At 38.1% G+C, this 23,840-nt stretch overlaps 1 protein-coding gene across 3 annotated transcripts in view; it reads left to right on the top strand.

Moving 5' to 3' along the window:
- The first annotated feature begins 6,442 nt into the window (after positions 1–6,442).
- The window catches only part of GAK (cyclin G associated kinase), a 53,461-nt gene continuing 36,063 nt past the window's right edge, over positions 6,443–23,840 (top strand). For 2 of the 3 annotated variants that reach the window (XM_072405014.1, XM_072405013.1), the window contains exons 1-5: positions 6,444–6,707; positions 12,799–12,860; positions 14,074–14,133; positions 20,480–20,594; positions 21,452–21,594. In XM_072405014.1, the coding sequence (XP_072261115.1) occupies positions 6,566–6,707; positions 12,799–12,860; positions 14,074–14,133; positions 20,480–20,594; positions 21,452–21,594 (522 nt within the window). In that variant the 5' untranslated portion in view covers positions 6,444–6,565. Of the gene's footprint in view, positions 6,708–12,798; positions 12,861–14,073; positions 14,134–20,479; positions 20,595–21,451; positions 21,595–23,840 lie in introns of all 3 variants that reach the window. The other variant, XM_072405015.1, reaches the window with a different exon arrangement.

The raw sequence follows: 23,840 nt of genomic DNA, 5'->3' as shown, positions 1-23,840 counted from the left end.
TTTTTTTACATTTTTTGTTATTGAAAGTTTTAGGTTGGAGATTTTTTATCTTACAGCCCAATTGATGTATCTTAACTTTTAACGTCATATACTCCCACATGATTTGTGACTCACCTGTGCTCGAAAATGCCTTAAGATACCCTTTTCAGTGAAAATGCTGCTTCCTGTGCTCACATTCCGGTACTATGCTGGCATGGCTGAAAAACGGCCTCATTACAAGTGAATGCTGACTTCTGCTTTACTTTACAGTTTTTATATGTAATTCTGCTTTGTTTATATGTTAATATTCTATTCTGTTGTATATAATGACATTGTCAGGTAAATGTTACTTAGTTTCATGTGTAAATAGATAAATAGGTACAAATAACTGTATGTGAACTGTTATACAATGTGGTAAGAAACATCTGGAATTCTGTAGTTCTCTAAAGAACAAAATGAGAACCATCTTAGTTACCTGTGAAATTATGTTTCAAAACCTTTTAATAAATGTTATAAAAGTAAAAAGATATTAAATTCATTTTATTTTTAGATCAATTTTCTACACTTTGTAAAAGAAAGCTTTATCTAACTAGATTAGTGCAGGCATATAAAAAGTGTTTCACTTTTCAACCCACACTTAAATTGATATGTGGCAGGCATGTGAGTTTTTAATTACACATTTTACATTGCCAGAGACCTTGTTTGATACATTTAAAAATGTATTTTATATAAGTGGCAGGTAGTTATAATAAGTGCCATGATCATGCCTTCTAAAATGTGAAATAAAGCCAATGTGAGCACAATTTTATTGTTATACACACTATGATTCCGTGTGATCCAGTAGATGTAATATAATATTTCTGATACATTGTACCTGTACTATCCTTCTGCAGGTTAGAAATTTGTTTTTTATTTAAAACATTTTAGAATGGCGATATGATGTCTACGAAGTATATTCAACATTGTCAAGGAAACCTGTATTACCATGTTAAAATAATGGCATTATTATTTCTAAGGCACATAACTAGAACAGGAGTTATGACTTTGTAAACCACATGCTTGTTCATAGGCAGTAGCAGCCTAATGCAGAAACAAATATTGTATTTGCTCAAGGTGTATTAATTTTAGCTTTCAAACTAAATGAGTTAAAGCCCAAATCAAATAAAAAATGACTTCATGTAAAAAACAGAGCACCTTTTTAAGTTTTTTAAACCCAGAGTGTCTCTCTACTTTCCTATTTTTTTATTTTTTTTTTTTTATTCAAAGTCTTCTCCTTCCTTATTAGCCAGTTACAGATGACATAATTCCTACACATGTTCATGCTATAAAAAAAAAATTCATAGCACACACACAAACAAGGACATGTCATGGCAGAAAAACATACATGGTCTCTTCTGTCAATAAAACCTACATTTCAGCAAACTTTAACTTTAATCAGGGCCTTAAAAGGAAAACGTTCAACGGCTTATACATGGTTCCCTATAATTGATGCTTCCAACATGGAGTTTGATCTCTTTTTACACACAGCAAAACTGCATCTACTTTTCATGTTCAAACTAAACGTGTGGTAATTTTTATGTATAATTTTGTTTTAGTTTCAATAATTGTATTCATTTTTGTTGTTTCCTTTTGAAAACCGCTAAAAGCTAACATAGTTAGTAACATGGGAAATAGAACAAACAAAGGGGGGGGGGGGGGGGACATACAGAATCTGTTTAGGAGTCGCTCTTTGGGTTGACCATCCCAGGCAGTGTACCACCATAGCAGAGTGGACTCAGCCTATTCCAGCAGTGGCGCTCACAGCAGGACCTTGTTTCCCTTTAGCAGTGTTTTTTTCCCCCAGCACTGAGACTGCACAGCTGAGGAAGATTTGGAGCTGTGCAGCTCGAACTTTCTGTTGTAGCTACTAACTATGCTAATCTGCTGGAGAGAGTCTGATTTTTTTTGTTGCTGACCATTACCACTTCCCTGACTCATCATTTGTACCCAGCCAGGGCCGACCTCTGCCTGTGACCCCAACTTTGCTTGTGCCTACTCCCTCTGTTTCTCGTTTAGTGGACTGAACACCCGTGTATGACATTGGCTTTGTACACTGGATTGCCTGGTAGTTCTTGTACTGCTTATCTGTGACCCTATGGTCTTCTGCCCTCTTTTCCCCAGATGCCATCCCTTGCTCATAAAGTACTGGGGGCAACCATGTGCTGGGAGATGAGGTGAACAGATATTTCCTAGTAAGACTAGGAGTAAGACTCCTCGCATTGCTCCAGCAGGGACCCTTCAGCCACTCCCTGTCTCTGACAAACCCTGGTCCCATATTGCTAAGGACTTCATAGTGGATCTACCAGTTTTCAGAGGATGCACTGTAGTTTGGGTTGTGGTGGATTGGTTTAGTAAAATGGCACACTTTGTCCCCTTTTCACAAATTGCCTACTGCTAAATAATTATCACAATTGTTCATTGAGAATATCATCCATCTGCATGGTATCCCAGACAAGGTAGTCTTTGATAGAGGCGTGCAGTTTGTATCTCAATTTTGGTGTTCTGTGCACCTCTGTGCATATCTTTTTTCTTCTCCTTAGGTAGTCATCATCTTGAAACGAATGGTCAGACTGAGAGGACATATACATCTTTGGAGCAGTACCTCCGCTGTTTCGTTTCAGGAGGAATGGGTGGTCTATCTTCCGTTGGTGGAATTTCCAAAATTCTCTTCTCTTTCTAGTCCATGCCTATGTTGGAAGATTGGCTCACCCACATGACCACATCCTGGGCTCAGGTCCAGTAGAATTAGAAGCAGGCGTCTGGACAACAGAAAAAATTTGCTGATCGACATTGATCATTCAAAGAACCAAGGGATTTAGTTTGTGTTTGTACTCTATATTGCCCTTCACCAGCCTCCCAGTAAGCTTGGTCTATACCCTATTGTGGAAAAAAAAAAAAAAATAGAATGATTTAAAGGGTTACTCTACCTCGCTATGGTAGGAGTGTAGACTCCTTCCCTAATGCAGCACCTTCCTTGGAGCCAAGGTGTACTTATCACCCATGTATGACTTTGGCTTTGTACACTGGATTGCCAACCTTGTGCTGGGAGATGCAAGCAGTCTCCCAAAACTGTGTGGGGGCTTACTAAAGGTGAAGACTGCTGCGTTAGATTGGAGGACTGGTGTCTGATGAATACTGGTGCTGACCAGGGCCTTACTCCATTACACATCTATTGAACCAGGGGTGTCAAACTCAAATCACATAAGGAGACAAAATCTAAAACACAGACTAAGTCCCAGGCCGAACTATTTATGAAGATACATAGTCCTAGTAGAAGTATAGGTCCTTCCTATCCTGAGATACCATATCACACACCATCCTTGTGCACTAATAATGTTCTGAAAATAACAACATGCTTGTCTTCATGAAGCATAAACATTTTTCCACTTTCTGCTTTTATTAAATTGTCTCCTTCCTGCATCAACTTTTTTTTTTGGACATTTTGGGAGTGATTGCTATTTGTTCTTAGCAGCTTTTTCTGAGGTAGGTGTATCTGACCTATCCTATCCTGGCCTGTCTATGTGAGGGCAATGACTGACTGTCCTGAGGTGGAGGCCTGTGTCTCTGTGTCTGGAGACATTGCTAATGTAGGATCCTGCTGAGCTCCATAGCTGGAACAACAACAGCAGCAGCATACTACTGGCAGCAGGATGAGGACTTTGGCACAGTTGTGTTTAGTGCTGGGTCTTAGCAGGAGTGTGTAGAAGCAACTGGGGTCCTTTAGCCTGCAGCACGGTCAGGCACTTGTGTGGACCGCCCTGCTTCTACCTATCTTTCTGTATCTTTCCTGGAATGGGTCCTCCTACCCGCAAATATCAGGCGCTTGGATGCAGCATAGTCGCTGCGGGGCACATAAAACAGCCAGACAGGCCCAATTTGGTTTGTGGGCCTTGTATTTGACACCTGTGTATTAGACAATTAAAAACAAAAAAAAGGGAAGAAGAATAATGCTGCAAGGTATTAATAGTAAGCTAAGAGTTAGATGGGTGAAATTGTGGCAGTCCATATGGATGCTGGTTAATATTTCGTTAATACAGATAATTTCTACTCACTTTAACATGGCTTGATAATGAGAGAAAAAGTGGAAAGATAGCGGCTCTTTATGGCGGAAAATAAGTTTAGCATGACATAAAACCCTTTATTTTAATTACTAAAACATATACTTCTTAGAAACATAATTGGTAAAAGAGGTAATGGCAATGTTTAACCATGACTTTATAAAATACTCTCACTAATGAGTCCAAGATGTGGGTCAGTACTGTACTTATGGTCTCTCCCGACGCGTTTCCCCCTAAAAGGCTTCCTCGGGGGATTGCTGAGACCTTGGTATATTGAACTCACAAGAGGAAGGTGGAAGAGTACATTCAACCCAGAAAATGTCACAAAAAGGGGGAAATGACTCGATTGGAAATTTTGGATGGCTATCCTAATGATGTAATCATTATTAATGAATCCAGTTCTAGTAGATAGAGGTATCTACGATTTAAATGTGTACACTGACTGCGGTTTTATTTTTTTTATACATCTTCAACCTCAGAAGATATGTATTGGATTTTGTAAACAGTGTAAGGAATACTATCAAAAATAGGGAAGGGTATTCCAAAGAAGATCTTAAGGATTAATTGAGAGGTGTTTCCAAGTATAAAGAAGAATCGTCCTAAGTGTTGTGTGTGGGGGTATGAGGGGGAAAAGATGTTGGCAGCCGCCCTGGATTGGACGGCTGCCACCAGCTTTTTTTCCCCTTCTTTTTTTTTGCTGCCTGTGGCTTTGGTGGGGAAATTTGTCTTCTCTATTTGTCCACGTGTTTCTGTTCACTCTTCTGGGTCTTAAAATTTAAAAAGAATAGACTACTCAAATGAGACAACAGAATATAAGTCAACACAATAAAAAATGTGTTATTTGCCTGTTCAAATAAACAAGTGTATTTTAAACCAAAATGTTTGTTTTATGTCATACCAAATGTTTTTTTTTATTAACCTCAATGGATATTTAAAATGAATGCCACTGCAATGTACCAGATGGTAACATGGGTTGCAGCCGCTACTAGTTGAACAAGGTCAGTTGATGACAATTTGAAATGCTGTTATAAACGTTGGCCCTTGTTGCTCAGCTAAATGAATAAACCCCACTAAATGGTGAAATGTATCACAGGAGGTCATCAATATTTTTGTTAAAGATGTCAAACTATAATAGCTTGATGGCGCACAGCACAAAACAAGAAAAAAATCTATCTCCCAGACCAGTAGAAAACTGGAGAAACCACTGAATACTGGGCAAGTAGAAAGAGAGGAGAGTCTTCCCGACAAAGCGCCAGGCACCACAATCTTCTTGGCATTCAACCCCCCCAATTGAAGAAAAAAAAACCCTTTGGCGCATGTTTTCCTTTTTATTTTCTATAATTTGGTGTAATTTACAGTTATATCTAAAAAAACAAATGGCTGTAAGATGAACATAATACTCATTATGGTGTATTGTCCCTTAACACTTTTAAAAGTGCTATTTTCACACCTAGTCATCAATTAACAACAAACTACACCCATGGCGTCCCTCCCTCAATATTATTTGATGTTATTTGGGTGACAGTAGCTTATTAGCTTGCCTGCAATGCCTCCAAAGGGTCACTAACTAGTAACTGGAAATACACGTTTGCTGCAGTCATCCTTGCACAATGAGCAGTTAGTGCCCACACCCACATGGCCATTAGGAGTACTGTACTGTGAGCTGTGGGTATAAGTAATTATAGCAGGGGTTCCTAAAGATCTGAAAATTATTTTATTGGTTCCCCTATGTTGAAAAGGTTGAAGAATGCTGTTATATGGCATGTGTAGGCTTTTTATTTCCCATTTTGTTTTTACTGTGTAGTGATAAAATTTTAAATCAGAATCATTCCTGAATAGCAGGAAAAGCCAGGGCTGGGTATTACTAGTTCTTATAGCTAACACTATTACTTATATGTACCTGCTCTGATAAATGTGCACCCAGCAAACACCTATCTCCTCACCCCAAGCAGGACTCTCCAGGTGCTTATGATTTGCATTCATTCCAGGCCACACTGTATGTCCACTGAACCAGAGACCCCCAGGAACAGATTGCTACCATGGCATGCCATTAAATAGGATGGGGCCCCCCACATTATCACTAATATACTGCTAATCACCTCATAGTTACAGCAGAGTGACTTAGTGAAATGAAAAAAATGTCGACTACTGCCATGAATATCTGTAACCATGATTCTTTTATCACGGCTCTGTACATACAGCTCTCTTCTATCCAAGGTGCTTACAAACAAAGCTTTCCTATGGTTCGTATCTTTCCATCTTCGCAGTCCGCCCATGCCCGGCCCCTCCCCTGCAGGTGTATTGCACACGTCATCAAACAGCAGAACACCGACATCGGATGGGAGGGAGGCGATCGTACGTCAGCGCCAGATGACGTCACGGATGCGGAAGCAGGAAAGGGGCCGGAAACCGGGCATAGAGTGTGAACCGGCCGGGCGCTGACTGGCGACTTTTTAAGCCTTGTGGGGGAGGTGATCCTCGGCTAGGATATGTCTCTCCTGCAGTCCGCTCTAGATTTCCTGTCCGGGCCTGGCTCTTTGGGGGCCTCCGGACGAGACCAGCATGACTTCGTAGGACAGACAGTGGAGATGGGAGAGCTGAAGCTCCGGGTGAAGCGGGTGATTGCTGAGGGTAAGAAACCTGTTTGTACACCTGCTACCCCAATGATTGGGGGAGGGTTGTTATTGTCCGCACTGTTCCTGCATACGTTGTATGTTACACCTGTGCTGTACAACCCCCTCCTATTGTACGGAGCCTGGCATCCCTAGTGTCATGTGACACCTTACTGCACACCTTTCAGTGCTCCTCTGTCAGGACGATCTACATTAACTTGTGTATGTAAGGACAGATCTGATTGCGCCTCCTGTCATTTATTTTGCATTCTGTTTGTGTGATCTGTCATTTTTAGTTGATTTTTTGTGCACTGCAATATATTGCTGTATAGGTACAATCTAAGTTCAGTGATGGGAGGTTGTTGTCGTCTATGACAGCCTATGTTTGTAGCATTATTTCCATCACATTCATTGTGTATTCAAGTGGAAACAAACTGTCTGCTGACAGGTCATTTTTGCTTTCTACTTACAGGTAAAATAGAATTGGTTTTCAATCAAATGTTATAAATTTTACAACCATCTTATTTTGTTTGGACAGAGAATGATCTGGAGACGGATCTCGCACATTTGCAGGGTGAGGTTGGCACCTGGCTCATCTGCTTGTGTGTGAAATACCACCTGATGATATAATGAGAAATCGGTCACCATTGTGTCATCAGGGAGACAAGGAGCCCTAACGAGACCTCTAGCTTGAGACTTCAGAAAGGAATGGGAGAGCACAGGATGTGCTGGGGTGTAAATATGTTCTTTTTACCAGATAATAAAATGTCTATGAAGATTAAAAAAAAAAAAAAACAACAAAATGAAGGTATGAAGTCCTCCTTAATAACAAAGGTTGTAATTCCAAAAAAAAAACTTCTGAAATCACATCAGATGTAGTTGTATCTTCTGATAACATTAATGTAACATGATTTGTAAGTGTTGATCTTACGGGGATTGGCCACTTGGGCACAAATACTGCATTGTGGCTTGGCAAGCTCTCTTATATGAGACCTTTGGTCAAGATTTGGACATTCAGATATTTGCATATTTTTTAATATTGGTTAATGAGCCCTCTCAGGGCTTTGGAGCTGAATGCGTATACAGGAGCAGCAAAGTCCTTTAAATGCAGTCTTCTGTTCTCCGCAGCTGCCTGGGCAATTTGTGTTTAAAGGCCAATTGTAGTCTTCAGTACAATGAAGGGACAATGCAGGAGAACATTTGAGAAACATAGATAATATGTTGTCATCCAATAAATGGGAAGTGCTGAAGGAGGATCTTTATGGCAGGGTAGTTTGGTATTATTTTATTTTTTAACAACACACCTGTATGCTTTTGCGTTGTTGATATGGATCTATATATTTGGCATGTGGCAGTGCAAGATAGAGATTGTGATCTGTTAATTGGTTTTATGTTATTAAAGATGTAGATTTTAAATAAAAAGAGAATACAATTAACCAATGGAATTTTAAATTACCTATCTGTCTCATCCTGGCCTGTGGTTCTTTGCCTTGGAAGAGGTATACATAGGTATAAAGAAATGTACTCACTGAACTGCCCCTTCCATCCTGCACACTAATGAGCAGGGAAGCCTGTTCATATCTAGCAGTTGTCTGTATGTCAGCTGTCCTTAACTCGGGGACTACCTGTACTCTTACAGTATGGTATATTTGCCATACACCAACAGTAAACACAACCCCTAAAGCATTTTAAAAGGAAATCTTAATATTGCTGCTTCAGTCTCACTTCAATTGCTTCAGCATTCTTTTCCATACAGGTCAGTAGCCAAGCATGTGAAGGCCCCTTTCTTTTCAAAGGGGCATGCAGTGTGGGGCAAGGGACTTCTATGGACCTGAGGCTAATGGTGGGGGGGAGAATTCTTTAACTGTATATACATGCATGAACAAAAATTGTATATTTTGCAGTGTATTAGTCTTTAGGTACAAGGTATTAGATATATTTTTTGGCTTGTTTTCCTAATTTCTACCGGATGACTCTGCAGGGGAATACATGACCTTTCCTTTGAGTCACAGCTCTCACCTAATAAACTCTATATGGAGGAGACGTGTTGGCTATCCTAAGACAGGGCTTCAGAACGCCTCCTCTCCTATTCTCCCCTACATAGTAGAGGTATTCTTTAGTCCACTAAGATACCTTGAATAATGTTAACTGAAAATTCCCTGTGGCCTCTGACTGTTGAGCCCACTAGGTTTCTGCCCGCATTAACAGATATTTGTTTACACTTATTGAACCTGTTTTGCTTTAAATTAAATAGTTATTAGACCTAAAGGGAGCAAATAAGAAAAGTACATTTTTAGGTTTTACATAAACCATCAGGGGTATATTTATAACGCAGTGAATCTGACATTACCTGTAGTTGATTTATTAGGTTTATGTGTTTTAAATTTGAGCGATTGATTAGCCATATTCATTGTTTGTTAGTCACATTCACTAGTGTAAAAATTTAAACCTAATTTTCTTTCCCATATGTGCACATGTTTATGTTCCCTTAACCTCCTGGGTGGTTCATTTATGTCTGGATTTATATGTCTGAAAGCGGTACATTGTCTTTCATGAAATTTTTTTTTTACAGTATAATATATTGGTACTGGAGTATATTAAAGTTTGAAACACACAAAATCATGTGAAAATAATAAATTAGATAAATTAAAAAAATATCAATTGATTAATAAACTTTGACATGATTTTGTGTTTCATACTTTATTAATATACTCATACTATTATATTATACTGTAAAAAAAAAAAAAAATTTTCATGACAGACAATGTACCGCTTTTAGACATATAAATTCAGTGCATTGCATTCAATACAGTTATTTTGTTTTGAACGCAATAATAAAATCCCCACGGCGCCCCTAGCGAGGGCTATACGCACCATTGTCACAGGGCACTCCCGGGAACGTCAGCGTACTCGCCGGGGTACAGATCGGGGAAAAGGACGCAGGACACTGAAGGACTCCGATGGGACCAGGTAAGTGTTTATTTTTTACTTGTGACTCGGGGTTGCCGCTTTCAGCTTTTTTTTTTTTTTTTTTTTTTTTAATCCTTTTTTTGCAAGGAAAGCAGGAACAACATAACATTGCAGTAACATACATTCAAACACAAATCTTGAGGTAATAACATGGTCTTACACCCAAACTAGTGAAGGAATGTGTACTGAAGTAACCAGAGGGTCATCATATCACATAACAGGAATATACTGTCAGTACAATTTGCAATAAACTATATTCCCGTTACCAAATATTTAGGTTTTGTTCACCTTGAGAAGAGTTTTGTGAACCTCCAGGATAGTTTACTGTAATTAGGCCTTGATGTTGGTTGCTTACTGCAGTGGAGTAGCAGTTGGTGGAAAGATAGTGTACTTGGACCTTACTAAAGCATTTGACACTGTACCCCACAGACAGTTAATTTGAAATTTATGGTCAATAGGTTTGGAAAAGTCAATCTAAACAAAGTAAATTGATAGAGAACTGGCTTAAAGACTGCATGCAGAGTGTGGTGATTAATGATTCAAACCAGGGTTCAGTGCTGGGACCAATATTGTTTAACATCTTTATAAATTATAAAGAATGTGTTTGCAGATGACACCAAACTATGTAATGGAATTAAGTCCATACAGGATGTCTATAATCTACAAGCAGACCTGGATGTACTGTTTGATTGGGCAGCCAAGTGGCAAATGACATTTATTATAGATAAATGTAAAGTTATGCACTTAGGGGCTAACATGCATGCTTCATAATGTCTAGGGGGAATACATTGGGGGGGGGGGCAGAATGGAAAAGGATCTGGGGGTTCTGGTAGATCATAGACTTATTAACAGCATGCAATGCCAAGCTGCAATATCTAAAGTTAGAAAAGTACTTTCTTGTATTAAAGAGGAATAGACTGAAGAGATGGAGACATAATCCTGCCCTTGTACAAAGCATTGGTAAGACAACATCTGGAATATGCAGTCCAGTTTTGGGTACGAGTTCACAAAAAGGACATTGTGGAATTGGAGAGAGTGAAGACTAAACTAATAAAAGGAATAGAGGCGCTCCGCTATAAGGAGGGATAGCTGAACTGAATCTATTCTCCCTGAGAAGAGACGTTTAAGGGAGGATATGATCACCCTGTATAAATATATAAATGGTCTATATGGAGAACTTGCTTTTCAATTATTCACTTCAAGATCATTACAAAGAACAAGAGGACACTCTTTGTGTTTGGAGGGAAAGAAATTTAATATACAAAGAAAAAGCTTGATGCTTTTCTAGAAGTACAAAATATAACTGGGTATTAAAGTTTTAAAGTAAAGATAACAGAGACTGTTGATCCAGGGAACGTCTGCTTGCTTCACAGGATAAGGAGTTGTTTTTCCCCTGTTGGAGCAAATTGTACCAGGGTTTTTTTTCTCCCTCAGGATCAACTATGTCTATAGGGTTTATATCTGGGACATGTGTGTTTCCCTAGTGGTTGAACTTGATGGACTTTTCTCAACCTGACTAACCTATGTACATGTTATCCCCGGGTAAATACATCTGACATACAGAGACTCCTAGATATGAACAGGCTTTTCATATTGCATGACAGTAGCAAATCTTCTGCTGTTCTCCAAGCTCTTTAATGACCAAGACAAACTCTGCAGTTATTTCTTTTTGCATATCAAAGCACAGCTTGCTCCAGAGGTTAATTAATTTCTCCATAAAGTTTTTTGTTTTTTTTTTTGCTTTGTTAATGATTAACTCACGGTGAGGATTTTATACAGTAACTGACACCACTCTGCCTAATAATATGTTGAGACAAACATCTGTCTTAATTACATATAATAAAATAATGTACCTGTTCCGACTTACATACAAATTCAACTTAAGAACAACCATACAGTCCCTATCTCGTATGTAACCCGGGGACTACCTATAATTACTTGGCTGATGGGAGGCTTGTCTGTGTAGTAGCTCTTTAAGAGACCAAAAATCTTAAGTGTGGGTAGGAAGACAATTAAATACATCTCTTCCTATTCAGTGGTATTTTTTATTTGCAACTAAGTTGTTTAAGGACTCTGACAATGTGGTTTTTGTATTTTTTTGTGGCATCTATGTAGTAAAAATACAGGTACAAATAATTTTTCACAAGTAAGCCATCCAGGTGTGTTTTTTTTTTTTTTAATGCCAATGCAACAACTGTGGGCCAAAGCACTGCATTACGGGACATCCAATGTTTTTTTATTTATTGTACGACTAAGTTTTGTACGTTACTGTGGGTAATACCTGGTAGCAATTAGCTACAATTCTGTACCTTAAAGCATAAAACGCATATGACCAATAAAAGTGTAAACCCTCCCCCAAATAACTGTATCCACAGTAAATGTACAACTTTTTCGAGGTGTACCTAGAAAAAGTTAAAGGGTAATCTTTAAATATGAAAACCTTCTTGGGTTGAAGTGCTGCTTCTCCACGGATGCCGTACAATGAATAAGTGTTGACCCTGTCAACGATTACCAGCAGAATCATCAAAAAAAAATGCAGACACCACATCTGAGGACCAGGAAGTTGGAAAATATAGGGTTAATATGTGGTTTTAAACCAGTCCCTACTTCTGCATCCACCCGTATCCTCCATCCATTCAGGACAAGCGGGGAAAGGAAAGGTGCTGAGAAGCGGGATAAGTCCTACTGTCTATGGCCGTGTAAAAACGGATTACAGACTGTTGTTCTACAACAGTGTTTTTTTTTTTTTTTAAATTGAAAAAATCCTGCTGCACACCACAAATCAAAAATGTTACAAAATGACACTGTAGCTACTTCTCTTGTCTCTAAGAATAAACAAGGCATATAAGCTACCTACTGCCACCCACTGACATAGAAGAGTATTACATTACTCTGCCAGTCATTACAGCAAAGACACTCGACAATGGTAATTGGACAATTTCCTACGGTACACCTGAAGATCTCTTTAGGCACACTAGTGTGCTGCGGCACAGTGGTTGAAATTCACTGTTCTACAACAGCCACATTTTATTGCATCTCAGTGGTTGAGCAACCTGACCTGAAATTTTATTCATTGTGAATGCAGAGTGGATAAGTTTTAAACAACACTAAATCTGGCATTTACTTTTCTATATTTTTAGGAGGATATGCATTTGTCTATGAAGCTCAGGATGTTTCCTCTGGAAAAGAGTATGCATTGAAGGTAATGCATCTGTTTTACATTTTTACATAACAGTTACTCTTATTGTTTTTTCATTTGTAGTTTGTTTAAATTAATGTACGTTTTATTATTTTGAAGTTGGCACAATATCAATTGTAAAGGGCTTGCTGCGAATATAATTACCGGTAATAGGTACTTTTTGGTTTCAGATACTTTCCTTAGTGACAATTTTTAGGTAATGAAATTTGAATTTGCTGCTTGTTTATATTGTATGTAATGTTGCTTTTCCCAGAATATAAGTGGTTATATTGAATTAGAACAAAAATTAAACTGAAAAAGTGCACAAGGAACAAAGTCTGTGTTCTCAAGACTCTCAAGAGGTTTTAAGTTGGGCAAATTTATTGTTAACTAAACCACTTATTTATCATGTGTGATCTTTCAGTCCTTTTTGTAACACAGAAGAGGTATGTATACTCAACATACCTTCACCAGACGCTGTGCTGTCTTTTTCATGCAGAACACTTAAATGATTGTGTTTTCACATCCACTATTTCAGATATAGATCTGTTTTGGATGTAATAATCCAACTGCTAATAGAATAAGTTGTAAACTGCACTGCCTTCAGAAATCAGATCCACCCGTGGAGAATCTTTGTTAGGTTTGGCTGCATTAGGATATATTAAACTTGTTAAAGCCCATTTGAACCTTCTTAGATTATTTTTGTAATACAGTCTGAGTGGTTGACAAGGCACAATACTTACTGTACATGCTGCCAAACACTCGCACAACAGAGCCAGAGTGTGAGCTTATAAGTAGGCATTCTAACCAGGTATCCACTTTCTCTGTGTAAGAGCATACATTGTTACTATATTTTAGCTTCTCTTCTGCCTTGTACTCTGTTTATCTTAGTTATTGCAAGACTATGCCATTCACAGCTGCTGTATATGAAAGTACTGCTATGTTTTTACATCCTGAAAATCAATAATGTCTTGCTTTCTACTTACTGCGCAAAACTAGAAATGCTCAAAATTAAATTCCTTCAACCCTTTCTGGGTTAACTGTTACCCATTCATTGTATTTCACATTTAGAATATTAATTGTTAGTATTGTCTGTTTACCTAGATGTTTTTTTTTTTTCCAAACCTGAATAATGATGTAACTGTGATTGTGAGTTTTCCTGTATTTGTAATTGCCACTGTGTTATGTGGATACTGTGTGAATAGTTGCAGAGGAGTAATAGTTATATCATCTGCAGCGATTGCTTTCCAATGAAGAAGAGAAGAATAAGGCAATTATTCAGGAGATTTGTTTTATGGTATCCTTTTCATTATGTAAATGACTGTGTTGTAAATGACTATATTGACAAATGTATTGACATTTTGTATTGTATCCTAATGTGAATAGGAACCTTAATGTAAAAAGGATTGTGTCTGGGCACTGGCTGATTTTATTAGTGACAGTAACATGGCAACGACTACTTCACCATGACCATTTTCTTCCTTTGGCATGTGCCATATTTCTATATTCCATAAATGTGCCACCTTATCCAGTCTGGTACCACATATAGCTTGTCAGATTTTTGTTACTTTATAAAGTTCTCACTCCAAACATGGTATGTATATGTTGTACATGATAAGCTATAACAATGTAATTAGATCACATTACATAGATATTCCTATATTATAAAAAAGGTACACCTTTGGCATGCCTATTTTTGAGTGTAATTTTTTAAACGGCCATTTAAATAAGTTTCCCAGTTATGTGGCTGAGCTTTGACCCTTTTATCGGCCAAACAATGCCATATATTATGAACAACCATTTTTACACACCACTAACACCATTCATACGCACAAGTGAGAGCCCATGTGTATTTGTTTACCTATAGCCCCAAAGTATTGCCCAGGAAGCTTATCCAACAAGAAGTCCATGAGAAAAAGATAAAAGCTTTTCACTATGTAGAATATTGAGAAGATAGAACCCTTCAGCATGTCTCTCCCTCTGACATTGTACCTAATAACAATGGCCTGCAGAAGATCACCACCAGAGAAGATGAGAAAAAGGAAAGCCAACTGCAGTATGACGGGCTGATAGGGGATGGAGTCATGTGCCCACACCCTGGAACATAAGAAAACATAAAACCAGGTAGTTGGGATGACAAAAACAAAAGGATGCAAAAAAACTAAACGAAGAAGACATGACCAAACAGACTAACTGGAGATAGGGAGTGTAATATAGAAAAGAAACTTAAAAACAAAACCCAAGAAAAACAACCAAATATGTGGGGAGGGCTTAAAACATCGCACAACCACATATCCTAATGAAACAGTAGAGAGCAACACCAAAAAGACAAACTGATACAAATTTGTAAGTATGTAAATATCAGTACTGAAAATAATTGTTTGCATAAAGTTATTCAAAAGTTTGTATAACTAAAGTTAGACGAATAGAGCATAACCTAGAGAAGTAACCAAATAGAGCAGAAAATGCATAAGCAGATGGGAAGTGGAATATATATTTTAGAAATAAAAAAAATATATGAGAAATTAGCTTTCTTTTTTCAGTCCATCTATCCTCGGTCTTATTTTTTAATGAAAATTGAATATTCCCAGAATACTGTTGGCATGGAGCTTTATGTTTTGCTTCTCCATCATGGCCCAACAAGTTTTTTTTTTTTTTTTTGAATTTGAGGAAATTCCATGGAATCTGGTATGCCGTGATTTTTTTTCTCTCAACAGCAGATAGGATGTTTACCGTATGTCCTCCATGTAACAGTGGTTGCCTTGGTCAACAAGCAGCCGGACACAGTGGCCAGCATCAGCATAATTGGAAGTATGGTAGCAGTAGAGCAGATATCCCATTTTGTATTGTAAGAAGTGCAGAATAAACATGAAAGAAATGCATCTGCTGCCAACTACATACAGCAGTTGCCTTTTAAAACTGCTATTGAACAAACCTGGACAAGGAAAAAGGAGGGACTTGGAGTGGATAACACACGACTGAACTTCGTTTAAGTAATTGTAGTATGAGATTACTGTTTAACCAGTTTCAGTGTATCTGCAGTAACTTTGTATTTACTTTTAAGTAAATTTTGTAAATGAGCCTTTATAGGATGCATTTCTCTGTCATGTGCATTAAAGAGACATTTTGCAATGGTAACTATTGATAAAGGGGTGAATGCTATCGTAAAGGGGTAAATCACATGGTTGCCATTTTTCAATCCACAGCATGAAAGTAACATTGTGAATAATGGATCTTTGTGCAGGAACTGCAAATCATTAGCATCCTTCTGCATCCCACTGTTAAAGAAAAATGGTTTTAACAATTTATTTCTTATGGTGGAATGATCTAGTTAGCAGTGTAACAGTAAGCTGTGGTAGGATTCCCTTATAACTACCTTTTCAATACACTTTAAAGTGATATTCCATTTCACCTGTGTCGTAGATCTTCCTAGTCCTATTCTCCTTAAATGTAACATTTATTTTAAAACAAATTCAAAATAAAATTTCTTATACGAAGCATTCCACGCTCACCTAATGTCGTCAATCCTTCACCTTCACCCACAAGTTACCCCATTCATGAAAAGTAACACACTTGTAGCTGTAGCAAAGTTTTTTTTTTTTTTTTTTTTTTTTTTCTTCTTTAGACATTATGCTATCAAATATATTTCTGAAAATATGTGTGCTACTTATACTAATATTTATACTTCAGTCAGGTGTACTCCAGGCTGATATAATAAAAATAAATTATTTCAGCTCGCTCTATATTGGTTATTACATCACTGAATTTTATTTGTTATACAAGCCCTTTTAAATACCAAAGTTTAACTTTGTATTAGTCTCATTGTATTCGTACATAAAAATTTATCAAGAAGTGGCACAAGGAGCCCATGCTTCAACAAGGAACATGATAATAGGAGGAGAAAACCTAGTAAGCAATAAGCTAAATAATCTGATTTTACTTTAAAAATCAGGTCTTCCGTCTTTCTAGCCTGGGCGTTCTGTGTGGCAGAAGGGTGTATATTTCAGGATGCATAGATCATGATTCAACAGCAATATACTATATGTATGACTGCACAACAACGATTTTGCTACTGGGAATAACACATGTGATTTACATGATATCAAGTGTGCTGATTCCAAATCTGAACTCAGAATTTGCCTATCACATACAGATTTTTAGTTGTTAGGCATGCTATAGCTGTTCAAATGGTCAGTAATTGGGTAATGTATTTTTACATGGGAACATTATAACAGTGGCATCTACCACTATGCCTGCTGCCGCCTCAGCTGAATCATGTCCTCTGGTGGCATGCATGTTCCAGCAGCAGCTGGGCATGTCTGGGCAAGTTAGTGAGCTGATATCAGAAAAAGGTATATAAGGCGAGGCGAACCAAGGGCTTGCCTCTAGTGCGAAAATATACTACCCTGTTTCCCGGATTATAAGGCACTCTCTTATATTTTTTGAAATGCCAAAATATGCCCTGGGTCTTATTTTCAGGGGATGTCTTATTTTTCCATGAAGAAGACTACAGTACACATTTATTGTTGAAAGTCACTCATGATCACTCATGTTCCATTGATTGTCCCCTTCTGATCACTCTATGCCATTGATTGTCCCCTTCTGATCACTCTATGCAATGATTGTCCCCTTCTGATCACTCTATTCCATTGACTCCATTGTCCCCTTCTGATCACTTACCCGTAATTAAGTGCAGGGATCTCTGTTAGTGCAGGGATCAGCAGCTTGCTTCCTTGTTCAGAATCGTGTGCAGGCTTTTTACTTTCAGTTTGGCTCAGGAATAGACACGCCCTGCAGCCAGCATCAGAGACACACACGCTGCAGCCAGCATAAAGGACACACACGCAGGATCAGATATCTGGAGCTGTCTTATAAACGGGTGAGTGTCTTATTTTAATTATTTTTTTAAAAATCGGGGGTGGCTTACTTAATGGGGATGTCCTAAAATTGGGGAAACACGGTATTGGATAGTACAGCTAGGCCATAGTAGGTCTGTTAATAAACTGGACAATTTTTGCTACATTTGTGGCAAATATACCCTGTGTGATCAACGCAAGAACCTAACCAAGAGGTTGAAATTTGCTTAAAAGTATTCCTTTGAATGTGAAATTGGAGATCAGGATAAAAGCTGGGCACCTCGTATCTACTTTCAGGTGTGTTACTTTGGCCCAACACAATGGTTGAATGGGAAAAGGAATAAAATGCCTTTTGCTGTGCCTAAGGAGGACTAAGTCAAAAATCATCTATGCTGATTGTGAATCTGCTCTGAAGCCAGTGCCACATGATGCAGAGGATCCAGTGTCATTCCCTCCTACATCTGTTGTTACTGACCGTGACATGTCAGATTAGGTGGATGATGTGGATGTTAAATGTTATGAACCCCAATTTGAGAAGAGTAAGCCACATTTTATAAGCCAATCCGATTTAGATGATCTAGTAAGGGACCTGCTTTTAGCCTCCAGATTAAAGGAGTGGAATTTGCGGGGAAAAAAAATTAGGGGAACTTCACACTTTCGTAATCATCACACCAAGTTTGCAAGTTTTTACAAGCTGGAAAATGACATTTGCTTCTGTACCAATGTAAGTGGACTGATGATGGAGTTAGGATGCGAATACATACCAGAGCAGTGGAGATTGTTTATAGACTTGAGAAAAGCAAGTTTGAAAGCTGTATTGCTGCATAAAGGTAACGAAAAACCTGTTCCTCTGCCGATGGAATGAAAGAGGCATATGAATCCATGGAGGTCATTTTGAAATCGATCACTATTCAGAACACAAGTGGAACGTCTGTGGTGACCTGAAGGTGGTGGCACTCCTTCTTGGCCTGCAGTTGGGATATAGAAAATATATGTGTCGTGATGAAAGCAACCATTACAAAGTGTAAGAATGGCCACCCAGACCTGAACACACTGTTGGCCAGCACAACATGAAGCATTAATCACTCATTGATCCACAAAACGTTTAGCTTTGCCACTCCATATTAAACTTGGATTAACATTGTTGCAATGGATCGTGATGGTATGGGTTTTTAGTATCTGAAGGACAGGTTTGGAAAAGTTATGCTAAGTTTGGAAAAGAAGGGATGCTAAATTGAAAGCAGGCATTTTTGTTGGTCCCCAAATCCGCAATTTGATGCGTGATGCCACGTTCCGAGACAAACTCAACACACTTGAACTTGCTGCTTGGGATTCTTTTGTGCTAGTTGCACAAAACATTTTGGGCAACCAGCGAGCTGAAAACCATGCCAAACCCGTGAACAACATGCTAACAGCATACCATCAACTTGGCTGCTGAATGTCACTTAAAAATAATTTCTTACATTCCCATCTGCTCTTCTTCCCACAAAATTTGGGTGATGTGAGTGGTGAATAAGAGGACAGGTTTTACCAGGACATTTCTTTTATGGAAACGATATCAAGGCCGGTGCAACCCCAACATGATGGGCGACTACTGGTTTCTGCAACGGGAGACAGCGGAGAACCACAAACGCAAAAGCAAGTGCCTGAAACACTTCTGAAGTGTACATGTGTGTTTGAAGAAGGTGAATTATGTGTAATTGTATATGTTGTTGCAGCATATATAGAACTACTTTTTTGTAATGTCATGAAACTATGAGGCAAAAGTTAGATATGTATAGAGATTACATAATAACTGTGTAACGAGAAAATGTTGCTAATCGTGTCAATACGCGTAATTGACTTAAGATCCTGACGACCTAGAGAAAATCGGACTTTAGATTTGGATTCAGCACACTTGATTTAGTATAGGACACATGGCTTAGACCAAGTAGCAGACAATATTTATTTTTTTGTTATGCAGTGTATTTAGCTTTAGGCTAGTAATTTGTCAAATGTGTACATATGTTATTTTTATGTCCCTAGGTTTTCATAGAAAAAGTAACTCCACACTGCATTATCAATAGAAAGAAATCAAACTTCCACACCTGGTTACAAATATTGGTATGACAAAATAAGCAATTATCTTTACTTTGCAGAGTAAACCCTGTCATCCACTTGATTGACAAGACTTGCATACAAACTTTCTTCATTATCATTTGCAGCAGACCTATTTAAAAAGCTAATCATGTGAAAGACACTCATAACTCCATTGCACGTCAAAAGTTAGATTTCAGAGCTAGTGATAAACATAAGACATTTCTTATCACTTCTGTTGCCTAATGTTTTTGACACTGAGGCCAGAAGGGAAGATGTTTGGATGAGTGTTGAGTGAGGAATGTGCCCAGTGTGGTTATGCAAATTCTAAGCTCAGTGAATGGGCCAACAATTGTAAATTGAAACAGGTCTATATAGTGGTGCTACCCTTCTTTGTGTGTATGTAAAAGTAAACTATTTAACCAGTGTGCTTGAATTGTGTAAATCACAAGAGTAGCTAAACTGTATTAGTTAATACATTGGTTAAAGTACTTTACAGATATGTATTAGGAGTATCTCTATGTTTGACTACAATTCTGAAATTTTCTGCATGTAAATTTCATGCCCAGTTGTAGTCTCAGAACCTGTTCATTTCAAGTAACATTTGGTGTAAAGATGTGGTTTATAACTTCCTAACTTTAATGTTTAAAATTTGGATTTATATTTTTAATCAGCCGTGTTTGAAAATTTTCCTTAAGCTATTCCTAACAGAAAAAACTGTCTGGACATCCTAACATTGTCCAGTTTAGTTCTGCAGCATCTATAGGAAAAGAAGAATCTGACACTGGTCAAGGCGAATTCTTGCTTTTAACAGAACTATGTAAAGGTGAGTAAAAATGTGTTTTTTTTGTTTTTTGTTTTTTTTTTTTTTTGTTTTTTGTTTTTGTTTTTTTTTTGTATGATCTGAGCTGACATTCAGAAATGAATTCAGATATCTTTAGGTCTTGTCTTCTCACAAGCAAAGACTTAGATGGCAGCTGTTTTCATTAATGTTCTCTGATTTTCAGTTCTTGTAATTAGCCCTACATGATCGGATAATTGTAAGCAATGCTATGAATGGAAATCCTAATTGCAGGTATTCAGTTATGAGTTTTTACATGTTTTCTATACAGTGTCTACAGATTCAGATTGTCAGTTATTTCTTACTATGATTCTTTCTTCTGCGTTTTTTCTAGTATACAGTATAACTGTTTTTGGTGTGTGCTGTTTATAAGTGTAGGCAGATATAAAAAAACTTATCTATCAGTAATGTGTTGATACCAATTGCTGTGATGTAAATCTGAGATATATAACATTCATGAATGTTTGCCTGGCTGTTTTCTGCAACAATTTTTACTCCAAGTTTTGCAAAATATTTTTGTTTTTTGATAAAGTAAATAAAATAAAATGTTTCTTTCGTTGAACAAACTAAGGCTAAGTCTACACTGTTTCTACAGTGCTCAAACTTGGCATTGTTTGAAACTCCAATGACCTTCTGCATTTATAAGCAGTTTCTCTTATCATATTCTGACCCCTCTCTGTCACATACCTTGGCTTAAAACATCTTTATCAATGCCTAAAATCTCATACACTAGCTGAATGGGCATTTTTAAGCTTTTTAAAATTAAAGCCAGTGTAGACATAGCCATATTCATACAATGGGTTGAAGGGAATTTTTATTTTTTATTCTCCATTTTACTTTAGGTCAACTTGTAGATTTCTTGAAAAGAGCTGAAAGCAAAGGACCACTGTCCTGTGATACCATACTGAAAATTTTTTACCAGACATGTCGAGCAGTTCAGCATATGCACAAGCAGAAACCACCAATAATTCATAGGGATCTCAAGGTAAAATGTCATATGGACCTAATGTATGTGTGTAAGAAATGTTTATATTGACAAAGTTTAGGAGGCTGCTGCACTAGGGAATACAATTAATATTTGCCTTATGGAACCTGCTTACAGGGCAATCGCACTAAACAGTTACTTCCCCACCCTAAGACTATTAGACCAAAATTGTGTTTGGATACAGCAAAATCTAGGCTTTCTATATACTGTTCATTTAGGCTAACTAATGCCTTACCACTATCTATGAAAAAAATAAACTATAGGTAAACAAATCTGTAACAGTTTTTTTGATGCATTTATTCTTTTAACATATTTGTCCATTTTATTTGCTTATGATAGCCAGAAGTCACCAATGTCCTGTTGAAGAGCACAATCAATACAATCTGCTTTAAATGTGTGTGTCTCCTCACCAGTGCAGGAAGCACTTATATCACCACAGTGGTTGGTAGATAAAAGGTTCAGATGGTAGAAGGGTTCAAAGTCTTTTTCAAACCTAGCTCTATCCCCCATGTCATTGCATGGCCCTCCACTATTTTTTTGTTGTGTAGTAGTGTTTAGTATAGCGGCGAAACTGCTTACCCTACCTCCCTCCAACTGTCTAATACTTTTTTTGAAATTGTAATTTTTATTCATTTTTTAATAAAAAAAACAGTAGAAAACATACAAAGACAAATTTAAAAAATATATATCAAGACATCAAGAAAAGCATTTCAATAATTTCCATATAACTAGTACAAAAGTGGACTTGTCCAGATTGTCAAATTTGTCATGTAAATAAAGAATGTTTAAAAAAAAAAAAAATTGGTCATGTATAAACAAAAAGGGGAAGGGGGGAGAGGAGGTCCAGAAAGAGGTTCTGATTCTCAAGCTTCCCATGTACGTTCAAATTTCTGTATCTGGTTCTTAAGTAAGGCCTAAGAGACTTCAATGAGACTTGTATTCAACGAGTCTTGTATTCGCTTACAAAGATCGTCCATGGAGGGAGGGGAGGTAGATTTCCACCTAGAGGAAATAAGTGTGCAGGCTGGTACTAAAACATGTACAAGCAATTTTTCAAGGCCTTTAGGTACACCAGTCATCGGAAGACCAAGCAGGTGTGTGACCATGTCTAGTTGTATATGTTGGTGGGAGACATCCTGAAGCAGCTGATTCACCTGATGCCAGCATGGTTGGATGAGGGATATTGCCAAAAAATATGTTCCAATGTTCCCCTATGTGCATGACAGCACCAACAGGTGGGATCAGTCCCTGGAAAGAGCCGGTGGAGGACCACCGGGGTATGGTACCAGCGAAATATAATTTTGTACAGATTCTCCTTATAGATTGTGCATATAGAACTTTTTTGAGCTGCACCCTAGATTTCCTCCCAGGTCCCGAAATCCGGTTCTCTCCCCAGTTTCCTCTATCATGTCAACATATATGAAAATGTATCTATTGGCCGATGATTGACACAATGCAATAGTTTATAGATAGATGAGATCAGGCCCCTGAGGTGTGGGCCAGCACCACACAGCCTCTCACATGGGGTAAGGCCAGGGAACCTGGAAGATGACCACAGTGAATTCACATAATGGCATATGTGAAGATATGCATAAATTGAACTTTGAAGCAACTTATACTTTTCCCTGAGCTCCAAAAAAGATAACAAATCATCTGTGATCCACCAGATGTAATATATTCCGCAGGTGAAACAATGCTCTCTCTCTCCCGCTCCAGGGCCCTGACATCCCCCCGAGAAAGGCTATCTGGGATCTGGGGTGTCACTATCTCCCTCCAGACACTATAGACGTGTAGAGATGACCAGGAGGGCATACATCGCAAGTGTGCTGCCAGATAATATTTACTTAAATCCAGGGCCCCCAGTCCTCCAGCCTCTCTAGGGGCACAGATCACTTTTTGGGCCAGTCTGTGCCTTTTTGTAGGCCCAAATGAATTTTCAAAGCTTTTTTAAAGTGCGTGTGGGTACAGTAACTGGGAGGGTTTCAAATAGAGGAGCTTTGGGAGGAGCATCATTTTCACAGACGCTATGCGTCCAAACAAGGAAAGAGGATAAGCTTTCCAGTTCTGAAGTGAGGTTTTTAGTTAAGCACAGGTGGGAAGTTCTCGCCGTATAATAAGGCATATGAAAAGGTGATCTGTACACCCAAGTACCATAGGGAATTCTCCCGCCAACTAAAGGGGTATCTTTCCTGAAGAGAAGTAAGTTGTAAAGGTGGTACAAATAAGGCTGTCTACATATTTTTAAT

Source organism: Pyxicephalus adspersus, chromosome 3 (genome assembly GCF_032062135.1).
Source record: "Pyxicephalus adspersus chromosome 3, UCB_Pads_2.0, whole genome shotgun sequence".
Classification (NCBI taxonomy): Eukaryota; Metazoa; Chordata; class Amphibia; order Anura; family Pyxicephalidae; genus Pyxicephalus; species Pyxicephalus adspersus.
Note: the sequence above shows the minus strand (reverse complement) of the source record. Positions and strands in the feature narration are given on the sequence as shown.